At 37.5% G+C, this 12,925-nt stretch overlaps 3 protein-coding genes across 5 annotated transcripts; 1 reads left to right on the forward strand and 2 right to left on the reverse strand.

Annotated features, from left to right (window-relative positions):
* Positions 1-920: 920 nt before the first annotated feature.
* LOC111264049 (uncharacterized) lies at positions 921-3,211 on the reverse strand. Of its 2 annotated transcripts, none has more exons than XM_022839634.2 (5): positions 3,127-3,211; positions 2,481-2,641; positions 1,900-1,961; positions 1,577-1,681; positions 921-1,142 (listed from the first exon to the last, which is right to left on the reverse strand). In XM_022839634.2, the coding sequence occupies exons 2-5, from the start codon at positions 2,587-2,589 to the stop codon at positions 1,056-1,058; spliced, it is 363 nt and encodes a 120-aa protein (XP_022695369.1). In that variant the 5' UTR covers positions 2,590-2,641; positions 3,127-3,211; the 3' UTR covers positions 921-1,055. The 2 variants fall into 2 exon arrangements, with proteins under 2 accessions (XP_022695369.1, XP_086826050.1); XM_086969924.1 differs by having other exon boundaries at positions 3,095-3,146.
* A 2,895-nt stretch (positions 3,212-6,106) lies between these two features.
* On the reverse strand, positions 6,107-8,130 carry Tim9b (Translocase of inner membrane 9b). 2 transcript variants are annotated; one of them, XM_022839635.1, is made up of 3 exons: positions 7,855-8,130; positions 6,936-7,070; positions 6,107-6,632 (listed from the first exon to the last, which is right to left on the reverse strand). In XM_022839635.1, exons 1-3 carry the CDS (start codon positions 7,885-7,887, stop codon positions 6,516-6,518), a joined length of 285 nt encoding a protein of 94 aa, XP_022695370.1. In that variant the 5' UTR covers positions 7,888-8,130; the 3' UTR covers positions 6,107-6,515. The 2 variants fall into 2 exon arrangements, with proteins under 2 accessions (XP_022695370.1, XP_086826051.1); XM_086969925.1 differs by lacking the exon at positions 7,855-8,130 and adding an exon at positions 7,711-7,729.
* Positions 8,131-8,440: 310 nt separating this feature from the next.
* On the forward strand, positions 8,441-12,924 carry Wdr82 (WD repeat domain 82). Its single transcript, XM_022839633.2, has 7 exons — positions 8,441-8,572; positions 9,833-10,040; positions 10,617-10,728; positions 10,896-11,007; positions 11,418-11,593; positions 12,201-12,455; positions 12,635-12,924. Exons 2-7 carry the CDS (start codon positions 9,981-9,983, stop codon positions 12,880-12,882), a joined length of 963 nt encoding a protein of 320 aa, XP_022695368.1. The 5' UTR covers positions 8,441-8,572; positions 9,833-9,980; the 3' UTR covers positions 12,883-12,924.
* Position 12,925: the final 1 nt, after the last annotated feature.

The following is a 12,925-nucleotide window of genomic DNA, read 5'->3' on the forward strand; positions in this document are numbered from 1 at the left end:
AGAGAGAGAGAGAGAGAGAGAGAGAGAGAGAGAGATTCTTTTTTCTATATTCTTTTTTAACTATTTGTTTACTGATGATGAAGTTTCATATGACCTTGCCTCTCCTTTGCTCTACCCGCCGTTGCTTCATTTGAGTTAAAAAGTGTTACTTCTTAATACGTAAGTAGTATAAGATACGTTTTGTTAAAAATTCATAGAATACTCCAAGTTCACACAACGCACAGAGGTAAAGGAACGTTCGGTAGAACTGAGCGGATTCTTCATATACTCACAATGCTACTACAATGTATCACCGGTCAATCATCATGAACCATCCGAGCCGTTCGGTTTGCCCAGTGATACTGCTCGCCAAATATGTGAGACAATATTGAGGTTGACCTTCGAAGGTCCAAAATGTTGCCCCCCTCAACAGAGACAGTAATCAAGGAGCGGTTTCTTTCGAGTGAGCCTCTCGGTTACACCGATGCTGAGGCTCGTAACAATGACACGGTACATTTTATTATACAACTATTGCTGTTCGATGTTGTGCAGGGAACTATACAAGTCGACTTCGTAAAAATTAGTGAAGCTAGTTACAAATGAAATAAAGTTTGGAACGCTTGATGAACTCGATAGGCCTGTTCAACGCTGAGCTGAATAATTGTTCCTATCAATAGTATTCAAATCGACCAACCATAAGTTTGAACAGTTTAATTCTCTTCTGCGAAAAAGTGAACTGGAAGTCTATAACCGATGTGTCTCAAATGGTGGATATTACGGTGCCGGAACGTGATATCTACTCACTATTAGAATGCTTTTCGAACGTTCTGAAATTTGTGCTAAGCTTTTTTTGTTGTAGCATGTACGGGGTACTACACTAGAACTTGCTCAATCGAACTTTTCTGAACCACGCACTTATTTAAAAAAAAAAAAAAAAAAAAAAAAAGGTAAACAAACTGCGTCCTTTTATTCATATCCTGCGCTCGTTTTCCTAAAAATCATTCTGAACATTGGTCTGTTAACTGCGGTCTTCAGAAACGTACGAATATCTTCTGTCCCCGTTCTGCCTTTGAAGCTTAGGAAATTTGTTCATAACACTCCAGCAGAAGTTGCTTCAATTTGGGCTTGTCCACTTTGCTCTGCTGATTGATAAAACCGTTGATCTGTAAAACACAACAGAGTATAAGCAACATAGCTATAACCAGTAATAAACCGATTTCAAGTAGAAATATTTTTCTGCACGCTTGTAAAAATAATGACCCCCTTGATGTGAGGCCGATTTTCAAGGATATCAGTTTTTTTCTTTTTAATATTTATGTATACTCCATACGATGATAAAATATGGCGTCATTTATTACAAGAGCCAAAACTTAATTGCCACTTACTAAAATAAGCAATTGCGTTTTTTAGCAGTGCTTCGATGTCATTGATATAAACTGGACTTGCAAATGCGGTACGCCAGCGCATATGATTCCGTATCTCAAAAAACAACACTACTTTTGAAATTTGTTAAAAAACATTTCAATCAATATATTCCATAAGTACCAACATAAAAAAAAATAGATATATGTTTCGCACTCTTCCACAATGTACTTACAATGGCAATACCAGTTGTTGGCGCACTTTGACAGGCTTTTCCTATTGCCTCTTCTGGAGCCCGACCTTTGAATAGTGCTTTCAATTTGTCCCATTTCTGCTTTGTCTAAAATTCGATTTAATCCATTGCATTTAAATTCATTTTAAGTAGGCACGGTTCGGGGTAAAATACTCTTCATATGTTGATAGTTGATTATCGAACAATATTCGTGACGCACTTTGACTTATTAAAATATTGCACGGTTTCTTTTCACATGATGCTATATATAATTGAATCTATAAATACTGTAGAATGGAAAATATCCGTATTTGCTCAAAACCTACCCCCTCTGGCGCACTCTCGAGCGCGCACGTCAGGAAATCGGTGAGTCCGGTCGTCGACATCGCTGTTAATATTTTGGCGAGGCGATACGTGAGTCGTTATTCTGTGATAACACTTAGGCCTTAAATTTGGCCCGAGAAAAGCGTATATAACTTTCTACTGATGCTCACTAGGCACGATATTTTCCTATTGTTATTTAGCTTGCCCATTTCGTACGGCGTATTTCATATGAGAATTGTCGATATTTTCCTATGTCTTCTATGGTGAATTAGTTTTATATAGTAAACTCTGATGAAAATTTGAAAATTAATTAATTGTATGCATAAAAATTAACTCTTAACTGACATAAGAACATAAAAGACTTTAATCTGCATAATATTATATTTCCTGCAGTCTACTTATACTCTGCTGTGGCCAAAATGAAACCAGCCTACCGTACTCTAATGATAGCTACCAGTGTTTTATAAAACTAGTCACAGCTGTTTGGATCTCACGGCGGTGCACCGTTATCTATAAATACAGATTTATATATGTATAGATACAATTAATATATTTTGCCTACATGAATTGACATTGAACTTACCGCAGATATCGATGCGAACCTGTTGTTGATGTCCAGGTGTCTGCAGTGCGACCAATATCAATGCGCCCACAAACAATCGGTGGTAAGGACTATTTCCAAGGGAGCACATGTTTGACAGTCGCAACTCATTGAATTCCTTTAACGGTCCTATTCTTGGGTGTCTTGTTTCGAGCCCAGTGAATGTTTTTTAGGCAAAGAAGGATTAGATAACAAATTATTGAGCGGAAAAGTGAACATCTTACACTGTCACAAAACAGTAAGCCATTATCCTTATTTTTTATTCACAGAGCTCGACGCCCGGTTAAATCGGATCAGCAACATCATCATTTCTTAAGCTTTATTAAAGGGCATATATTAGGTCTTATGCTACTGTGTAGCACACGTCGTCGATTTTCTAAAAAATTGAATGAAATTTACTGGAATTCTTATTGTCCTTTCTTTGTCGTATTTGTAAATCTCGGCATATTAATACGCCTACTATCCCTTAAACGTACTTTGTTATACTGAGGCAATGTAGATTTAAGTTGAATAATTCAAATCAGTAAATAAGGTACAAATAGCATAAATAGTTGACTATTTTATAATAAGTTCGTTGGTCTTTAAAAAATAATTACTGTTTAAACTCTTCGGGTATTGAACCACGCACCAGGAACGCGTAGTGACATGTTTTAGCGTTGCACTTTCAACATTAACAATGGAAAGACTCGGTCCTGTTGCGCAGCTGAAGCTAGAGAACAAACAACGGTATAATTTAATGATTCAAATGGTCACGCATTACTGACGCTTAATGTTCAGCTCAATTGTCATCATACAACAATGGACAAGCTTGAATAATTTTTCCATTACCATTTCCCAACTGTTATTAAGGTAAGACTGCGTGGTTATTATGCATCAGCAAATAGTGGAGATCATTTACGGGGAAAGACCTCATCAACAGCCGTGCTGCTTCTTACCTTAAAAACGTTGCGCCACAAGTGCATTCAACATTTGTCTAACGCAACTTGTGCTTAAAAGAGAGGTTACATGTGGAAGTCCTGTAGACGCTTCTAGGGCCAATGTAAAAGATTTTATGCGTGTTGTTACAGAAAAAAAAAATCTGAATCAATTGACATTTACGTAACTTAATACATTCAAAAATTATGCAGGCTGAAAGGTGCGGACAGCAGTTCACGAAATCAAGTCATGTAGTATGGATATGCAATCGAAAAAGCCAGCTATCTGTATAGACAATCCTTTATTTTTAATTACAGGAGTACTATAGCTCAAAATGACTATCATTCAGTCTGCACGCGAAATGGCAATAAGTTAAGAGTAACTTTCCTAAAAAGGACTCACTGTCCGTACAATAACTTCTCGCTTGGTAATTGTGTTAATAATGTTATACGGCGCTAGAGGAATTCGCAAAAGTTTCGGCTATTAGTAAAAGAAATGGTCCACGGTTAACTGAAAGACTTAATGTAGACCAGATCTTAGTAGGAAATAGGGATCAACATAACATCCTGTCAGCTCCGGAATAAAAAAAATTATCAAGCGTTAGGTATCCTCGTTGGGCTGAAGCAAACGCTGAAAACGATTGAAACCACCATTACATTGAGCTATTGTATGATAGACGATTCACAGATGAAACTCATTGTAGGCGACATGGCATCAGCAAACGTGAATTGCATTGTGAATATAGCCTAATGCTGCTTATAGAAACAGAAACAACTTGGTCTCAGATATGACGATGCAGGTACCTAGCGAGCACAAATTCTGGTGCTGGAGATAATATACCTTCAAATAACAAAATTACTAGTTTATCTGTTGAGCGAGTAGCTTGGAAGGTCGGGACGTCCCTGCTTCAGATCCCGTCAACGACGCATCAATACTGCACAATGTGTGTGAACTGGCCATGTTGTCATTGTCTATTAAAATGGAATCATTCGTTATGGTAATCAGCTTGACTAGGTTCTGTAGATCTTTATATAGTACATCAGTCCCACACAAGGCAAAGCATGCATAGATAAGTACCTCATGATGTTTATTTACCAAATCACAGAAAAAAAAAGTAATTTTCGAGCACGTAGCTTATGCTTGCACTTCAGGTACTCATACCAGTAGATCTAGTCCCGGTCCGCGTTCTTCCCAGAGACTGAAAAAACTCGACCAAATGCCGCGCATCACCTTAACAAAGAATCAGCATTTATCGCCTGCGGTCTATACATCAAGACTACTGCATACTTAAAGAAAATCCTGCTCTAAGCACATGCCCAAAATTACACCGCTCTCGCGCATTTATCCGTACCTTTCCGAACCGTAGCTTTCATCGAATGCGTGAAGGAAAATTTATAAAATACACTTTCAAAACCTGAAGCCTGGAAACTTCTGGTCTAAAGGAGCACCGTCCACATGTACTATTTACAGTACATTTCCCTTTTACCTTATCTGTTCGTTCCAACTATTTTTCACCGGCGCCTCGAGGAACTTGGGTCCTCCATTAACTATTCGGCACTCCGCGACGTCTTCAAGATGAAGCAGAGCACTCGGCAGTTTACAATGACCTTCAACAATATTTTTTGCCGACTACTTCTACTACTCTGAATTAAGTTTTTGTGATAGTCTACTGGTAGACCTGCAATAGCGTTCACTTCGAGAAAACATGGTTTACTACTCGATTGGCCAGTGCTACAGTTGTGCGAACGCTACCATATGACATCTAACAGAAATTTTGCCAGAAGCCAGCAAACCCTGTTTTAGTCACCGAACACAATTAAATTTATTACAATTTCAAAAAAGCTGCAAAACGAATTGATACACTGTTGGGAGCATTCATTTAATGAATGATTGATAGATGCATTAAAGCGGTCTTACACTATACAAAGCGTTTTCTTTTTTAAACAAAAGTTCCAAACTGTCTAAGTCCTACACTAAAAGGCAGGTTTTTATGCAAGTAGGTCGACTAGTAATGTAGCTAACCTAATACATTCTGTATTAGCGATTCGTTTTTATAATAAAAATACATTAAATGTTTTGGTCCACATGTGTGGATGTGAAAGAAAGTGAAGACCAGATAAGATCGTCCAGAGCATCGAACAATTTACGGAGAACGTGGCAGTGAAAATGAACGAATCGGTTTTTACTGTTACGTCCAAAGAATCGAAATACACACACGCTATAGTTTTATGACTGTGCAATGCTTGTAAGGGGTAAAGTGCTTCTTTATCATGCGATTTGATTGGTCGTTTTCTTAAGAACAAACCTAAGTTCAACTTTCTTGGCACCAACGACACCAGAATTAGTAGTGATGCAAAAGAGTTATTTTGCCCCACTGCTACATTTAAATTAGTTTCTTCTAGCTTACATTTCATTACACACACGGGATTACGTTCACATTGGTTTGTCTGAAATGATTCTGCGCAACAGACAAGCAAGACAATCCGTAATGCCTGTTGACGGCATATGAAAGAAAATATCGAATAAACGGAAATTTTAAAGAATATGTTCGGCGTTTTTAGATTGTGACACATTCTCTGCTTCGAATGTTGGAGAATAACGTCGCTACAAGAAATTGAAAAATTCATCTTTTAGCTCAGGAAATTGACCACCGTCAAGGTCCTTCTCAGCTTTAGAAAAACGAAACTACCGTACTCTTTTATCATGCAAATACATGTTTTATTGAAACAGGATCACTATTCCTTGAACATCTATCTATTAGTTTTCCATGTAACGTTTATTCTATATCACCCTCCCCCTCCCTTCCCCTATGCCTAAGGCACACATGCAATGTGCCTATTAACTCCACCTTGAAAAATAAGAAGCAGACATCATTAGCACAACCGCACATCCCGTATTAACCTAACAATTAAAGTCGTTCGACAACGTTACTCATCAACATTATTGACAAAACTGTACATGGTATACACGGTCGCCCATTTTAGCGGCAGCCCATTTTTGCCCGCCCTTAATACCAGGCTTAATTTCCTACAGCTGTTCTTCCGTTATGGTTGAAGCTGCTGACTGGCTGGCTGTAAACTCGAGCCGTTATTGTATTTGTTGCTAAGATTGTAACTGGGTTTGCATCATATCTTGTTGTAGAGCCTCGTTTTCCTTGATGCGTTTCTGAATAATTTCCGGTTGCAATTTCATGTAGATATCCATCATTAAATGGTTCAACTGGAACAACAATCATAAGTACATAATACAAATGACTGTAGCATAATGCTATAGGCATACGAATGCTCGTTACGCTTAGTCCGTAGAAAATGTTCACTCCTTATTTGCAAATAAACCTATTTATACCAATACTCAACATATATATATCATACAAAATCTCATAATAAAGTGAACGTAAAGTATTATGATTCGAGAATTTTATGTTAAGTTTTGAGTCTGAGCTATTTCGAGCATATGATAGTCTGCAAATGCGACGTGCTTTATTCCTAGAACAAGGAAAATTGCGCAAGAACAAAAAATTACCCGTATGCCCTTAGTCACGCATCGATCGACACAAACGCATTCATCATTTGACAATTTCCTTTGACCAAGATCATTTACACAATTAGCGAAACACTGCTCCGACATTTTGTTATAGATCGTCATAAAATCCCGCATCTGCAAAAGGTCAGTCAATCATCGTAAGGTTAGATTTCATACCTGATTGCACTATATCGTCTTATAAGTGTATAATGCTTAGACTCTTCTTCTAAATGATAAGAAACAACTCGAAAAACACTTTGTGACAACGTTTTTGTTTTGATTATTTTAGCGCCAAGATAACACAGAATGTTCTCCAAAATCCTTTCGGACAACAATAATAAGAATATATTTGTTGTAATCGGCAGCCATATCAAAGATATGCGTTTTAAAGGAGCATCTTACGGGCGCAGTTGTTTGCCGGTCGATAGAAGTGCTACTTATAAACAGATATACATATTCTTTGATTATAGGTGAAGCCCGTAGTCAGAAGGCTATACTTTTATCTAGTTTATACAATCCGATAGAAAAAGAATTGGCAAAGTAGTCCATCCAAAACAATAGCTATCTCTAAAGGGAAAATGTAAGCTTAAAATTTACGTCTAAATTCCGCAAACGATTTAATACTTTTTTCTATAAAGCAATTTGTACGATCATTTGTAAACTAAAGTATGTGTTTTTGCATTTTTCACGAAATTTTTCAACTGAAAATGTACACTTGGTAAATAATGAAAAAGTTTACAAACGTCCGTTCATAGCATTGTAGTGGTGACATTACCCGTTATGGAAAGTCCGAATTAGAATTTGTTCGGATTCAGGAAGCAAATCAGACGAAAATGGAAAAAAATAAGATGTCTGTGAGCTGCCTTTGTTATGATGAGACTACGCAAAATAAAAATACAGTTTTAGTCTTTCAACTTACATTACGAATCGCTGCGTCTGCATCTTGACTCATCTTGAATAGATTTCCAACTTAACCTTAATAAAATCCGTTCTTCGATATAGTAACGATTGAATTAGGTTGCAATTCAATATAATAGCGATTACGGGAATGGTTTGTTTACACTAGTTGAATTACTCCAGTATGCTGTATTCTAACAAAGGATTTACGTCACAACGTCAGTATTTCAATTAAAACAAAACATCACATGTGCCCAGCGGGCATCGTCGTTATCTTCTTCAAATTCGACCGCGCGATGTGAGACCGGACTCTTCCGCGTTTGATCGAATCACATGCGTTCATCCGCCTGCATAAAATCCATATCTTAAAGTAACGCTTCTTGAAATTCCAATTACTGCCAGAAATTTAGTCACGAAGCAATTGGTTATCGTACAATCTAAAGTGCAAACAATGGGTACGACAAGTATAAATAACAATTTCAGAGTGCGAATTAAGTGCACGTTTTGTGGTATTGTTGATTAGAGACAGACTTACGAATTGAAATGGCCAAGGTCCGCGTGTTTGGCGCCCTTTTCTATAGTTGATGCGTTCATTTTCAAAAAGGGAGAAGCAAAACAACTACCCGGAGAATCACAAACAGCCCTATTCAAGCACCCGAGCGCCGACAATCTGTGGTGTTATTATTCGATGACTAGGTCAATTATCGGTTGATCTTGTGTTTGTAAAACTTATTGTGGATGTAAGTGCTCTCAATGTAATACGTATCGTTTTTGAATCAAGAACCTAACAACACGAAATATGTATGATCAACCGTTAAGATGATAGCATAAAAATCTCCAATATACATATGTGCTGTCCCGATCCACGCTACATTGGCAGACAGTTTTTCTTTTCCCCATAATATATATTTTTAAAAAGTTTTATTTCTTATTAGTATGGGCCAGTGGCAGGTTAAATATTAAAAAAAAAATATATATTTGCCTCCACTGTAGGAGACGCATTAAAGGCAATCGATTACATTGATATTCGACACAATCCAACAATTCTAATAACTTTGTTCATCCGCTGTACGTGATGTTTACACATAAGTAAAATAACTTAGAATTCAGCTTCTAATGCGCGTGCTAGTGCGATCTATCTAATTTGTGTTGAAACTCTATTCAATAAGAACGCCGTTAAGCGCGTGCACCTTTCGACATCTTGAGCTTTTTCTGGAAATGACATTTGCATTATTTTATACGCTTTATCTAGATTTGGTCCATCGCAAACGCTTAGCGTCCTAAGTAAATTGTCATCAGTTTAGGTAATGATTTAAGTAAGATGATTCTTGCAAGCTTTGTAACGTATCGAATATTTGCATGAAGATCTAAAACGCTGCATGATTTAAACCAGGCTAGTTTGACCTAGTGCGGTAACAAGCTGCGAAAAGTTTCAAATCAATTGTCGAAGCAATACCCAGCGAATAGCGATTGATTACAGAGAAATAGTTACTTTAGCCCGTCGTCAATTTAAGCACCGCGCGTGAAGAACGTCTTCTAGTTGTATTTTCAAATAAGCAACCCCACTCGCAAAAATATATTGTAAGTTATAACAAGGTTGTGATTTCATTGCATTTGTTTCACCGAACGTAGTACGTTTATCAAAATTGTTCAGGAGTTTTTTGTTTTCCACTTTAAATTACAATAATAATGGCTTGTCTAACACTGAGTTCGTGGTTGTCCATGTTATGGGATTAATATTTTCATCAGAAACGATAGAATGGAAGTCCGAAAATTGGTTAGGCTCAACGGCCTGAACTTGGGAACAGGTTGATATGATTCAGCTCTTTTCTTATTGAAAGAGAATGGTAAATATTGGACGACCACCGTGCGACATTTTTAGTGGGCAGACTATTATATTCAGCAGACAATATTTCGCTATCCTTTTATTTGAGCACGGTCCCGTTCTATTCTACATAACACGGAGGATTTGTATCTCTTATGTTTTTATTCTCTTTTAGGGTCGTTGGTCAGATCGACGAAGAAAGCAGCCAGTATTATTAGCTACTACCCCGCATCTGAGGTGCTTGTCGCCGAAAACAATATCTCCGCATAATCTGACAGCAGAGGCATTTAATTCTTAAAACAGACATCACAAATAATTCCACTATGATCGAACAGCGGATGAAGCTCGTTGAACCAGTAGTGAAGTCGTTTCGCGTAGCAAAGGTACGAAATCGTTTTGGCGTTGGAAAAGCGGCTAGTGTGAATAGTCTGTTCAGAAGGAACAGGTGGTGGCAACGTATTAAAAAACCAAAATTAGACTCAACGACGAAATAGTCTGCATTTGGGTTAAACTGTAAAATTTTTTCGCGTTTCGTCATGCATTTGCTGTTGTATGTTGAAAATAGCATATACCAGCTTTTTGCTAGTCGTCTACTGAAATTCGACGAAGCTGCTTTAGGCTTAAGAATACGCGTTTAGGCTCATTTCTTTTCTAAGTTGTTTGTAAGTATTACCTGCGTTTGTACCTAGCACTGAAAAGCGCGTTAGATAGGCCGCAGTGCTGGCCGCAAAGGTGTATATATGAGTATATATTTTCTATCTTTTATAAACATCGTTTACACAACAGAAATGACAGCATTTCTGTTTACATTATGCGAATATTAATAAAGAGCATTATTTTGATTTTTATAATTGAATATCCGTTTGTTTGGCTATCAATATGGACAGAATATAACACCAGTGTAAGAAAAAAAATAAAAATGCGTATTTTATTATGCGTCTATTTCTTTATCTTACTAGGTGTTTCGAGACAACACAGATCGGATAAACTGTATTGACTTTTCATCAGACGGAACAACACTTATATCTTCAAGTGACGATGATTCCATTATTATTTACGACTGCACAAAAGGTTTGTTAAAACGTTCTCGATCCATAATAGATAATTTTCTTTTAGAAGAGATAAACTGTTCGTTCAGGTTCCAAGTGAAGATTCTAGACAAAAAAGTACAAACTACTTTTATAGACACAAGATGGCTGCCTATTTTAAGGCATGTTTATTCTCTATGTCGTCAATAGGTATGCAAAAGCGGACACTAAATTCGAAAAAATATGGCGTCGATCTGATTCATTTCACTCACGCGGCAAATACAGCAATCCATAGTTCGACGAAAGTGGACGAAACTATCAGGTGTGTTGCATAAACGATCGATTTCATCTACAATGACACTTAGCTTTCCTAATCAATGATACTTTAATGAAAATCAGTTTATTTATTTATGTTTCAGCTTTATTTTGCTTTGAACATAAAAAGCGTTCTACGGGCTATTATAGGTTGAAGAAACAGTGGCAAAAATCACTTTTCAAGGTTTACATGCAGTGGAGTTTATAATATACTGACGATTTGTGGTCGTATACAATGTGCTGAGCAATTGATTTAGGCCGAATCAGCGAATCCAACAAAAGAAGGCCCGTTATACTTACTTTAGCGATATTCATTGGAAGCTTTGCTGCATGAAAACGAACGTATTTACTTACGGATACATATTTATTACTGATTTTTCGTTTTGGATTCGAACATACTTGTCTTAATTTTTGCAGGTATTTATCTTTACACGATAACAAGTACATCCGTTATTTTCCGGCACACGGTAAAAAGGTTGTTACGTTGTGCACGTCTCCTGTTGATGATATGTTTTTATCCGGTTCTCTAGACAGAACTCTGCGCCTCTGGGATGTTCGATCGCCCAACTGTCAAGGTTTTATGCAACTAAACGGTAAGTTCGTTGAACAAATGAAGGCTGTAAGAAACAGCGGCCGTCGGCTTCGTACCGAAAAGCTATGCCTCAATAGTTAATTGACTTACCTATATATAAGAACTATATAAAAGGATATTAAACGTAATGTATACTTCATAGAGTAGATATACTGGCTTAGCAAAGATTAGACATGGGTGCGAAAGGGCAGAGCGCTCATTAGTAGTACAGGCCGAATTCACGAGAGATCTCACTAATCCAAGCTATTAGTGAAGGGAATGTGTTTCCTGTTAGATAGAATAAGCAGGTATTGGATTCTGCGTTTTACAAGTTCTTAAGATACGTCCTACTTAGCGGACTCACTTATTTGAAGTCCTAGAGAACCATGATCCAACGAAACAAATATATGTATTTCTCAGTAAGTTTTTCTACTAGTTATGAATACTTCAATTACAACAGTAGAACGTAGGGTGTATGAGAAAAAAATGTTTAAACGATTGGGCATAACGACCTGCTATAAAATTCTTAACCACCTTAAATTTCCTGTCGTATAACGTCGCGGGGACGATACCTTTGCCTTACTACATTTATAAATAGGCTCGCTCACTGTACATTGCGATATCCACAGGGCGACCCGTCGGAAACTTTGACCCCGAAGGCCTTATATTCGCTGTTGGTCTTAACTCTGAGTCTATTAAGTTGTATGACCTTCGTACGTTTGATAAGGGTCCGTTCAATACGTTCAAGCTGCCTCAGGATAAGGACTTCGACTGGACGGGTCTGAAATTTTCACCCGATGGGAAGACAATTTTGATTTCGACAAATGGAACGGTCATACATTTGGTTGATGCCTTTAATGGAAACTCTTTACAAAAGTTTACAGGTACAGAAGATCAAGCTTACGTTTTTGACATTTTTACAACAATACGCTATTTAAATCTGTGGTATTTGCTTTGTATTGCATTTTATCAATAGAAAAAGGAGATCTAGCATCTTCAAAAAATAGAGTAGCCGATTTGCGTTTTCTCTATAATGCTCATGTCCTCTATATTATTATTTCAGGATTTGCTAACTCCAGACGAATTCCACTTGAGGCTTCGTTCAGTCCGGATTCACAGTTTGTTTTTTCTGGCTCGAGCGATGGCTGTGTGCATGCCTGGAACGCGGACACTGGCAGTAAACTGGCGATGCTTCGGGCAGAGCACACCGGTCCTGTTGGATGCGTTCAGTTCAATCCCAAATACATGATGCTTGCATCCGCCTGCAACAATATGGCGTTTTGGTTGCCTACGCTTGAAGAAACTACCTAAATATACACTGACTGGTAGATCTCCGATGTGGTACCTATATATA

Source organism: Varroa jacobsoni, unplaced genomic scaffold, assembly GCF_002532875.2.
Source record: "Varroa jacobsoni isolate VJ856 unplaced genomic scaffold, vjacob_1.0 scaffold_815, whole genome shotgun sequence".
NCBI lineage: Eukaryota > Metazoa > Arthropoda > Arachnida > Mesostigmata > Varroidae > Varroa > Varroa jacobsoni.

Coding starts and splice junctions, on each gene's coding strand:
- LOC111264049 (XM_022839634.2), bottom strand. CDS start 2,589: ATGTGCTCCCTTGGAAATAGTCCTTACCACCGATTGTTTGTGGGCGCA. Junction 1,682..1,899: donor TCGAGAGTGCGCCAGAGGGG/GTAGGTTTTGAG, acceptor ATCGAATTTTAG/ACAAAGCAGAAATGGGACAA. Junction 1,143..1,576: donor CAACAACTGGTATTGCCATT/GTAAGTACATTG, acceptor TGTGTTTTACAG/ATCAACGGTTTTATCAATCA.
- Tim9b (XM_022839635.1), bottom strand. CDS start 7,887: ATGAGTCAAGATGCAGACGCAGCGATTCGTAAT. Junction 7,071..7,854: donor CAGACGCAGCGATTCGTAAT/GTAAGTTGAAAG, acceptor GACCTTTTGCAG/ATGCGGGATTTTATGACGAT. Junction 6,633..6,935: donor GCGTGACTAAGGGCATACGG/GTAATTTTTTGT, acceptor TTGTTGTTCCAG/TTGAACCATTTAATGATGGA.
- Wdr82 (XM_022839633.2), top strand. CDS start 9,981: ATGATCGAACAGCGGATGAAGCTCGTTGAACCAGTAGTGAAGTCGTTT. Junction 10,041..10,616: donor AGTCGTTTCGCGTAGCAAAG/GTACGAAATCGT, acceptor TTATCTTACTAG/GTGTTTCGAGACAACACAGA. Junction 11,008..11,417: donor AAAGTGGACGAAACTATCAG/GTGTGTTGCATA, acceptor TAATTTTTGCAG/GTATTTATCTTTACACGATA.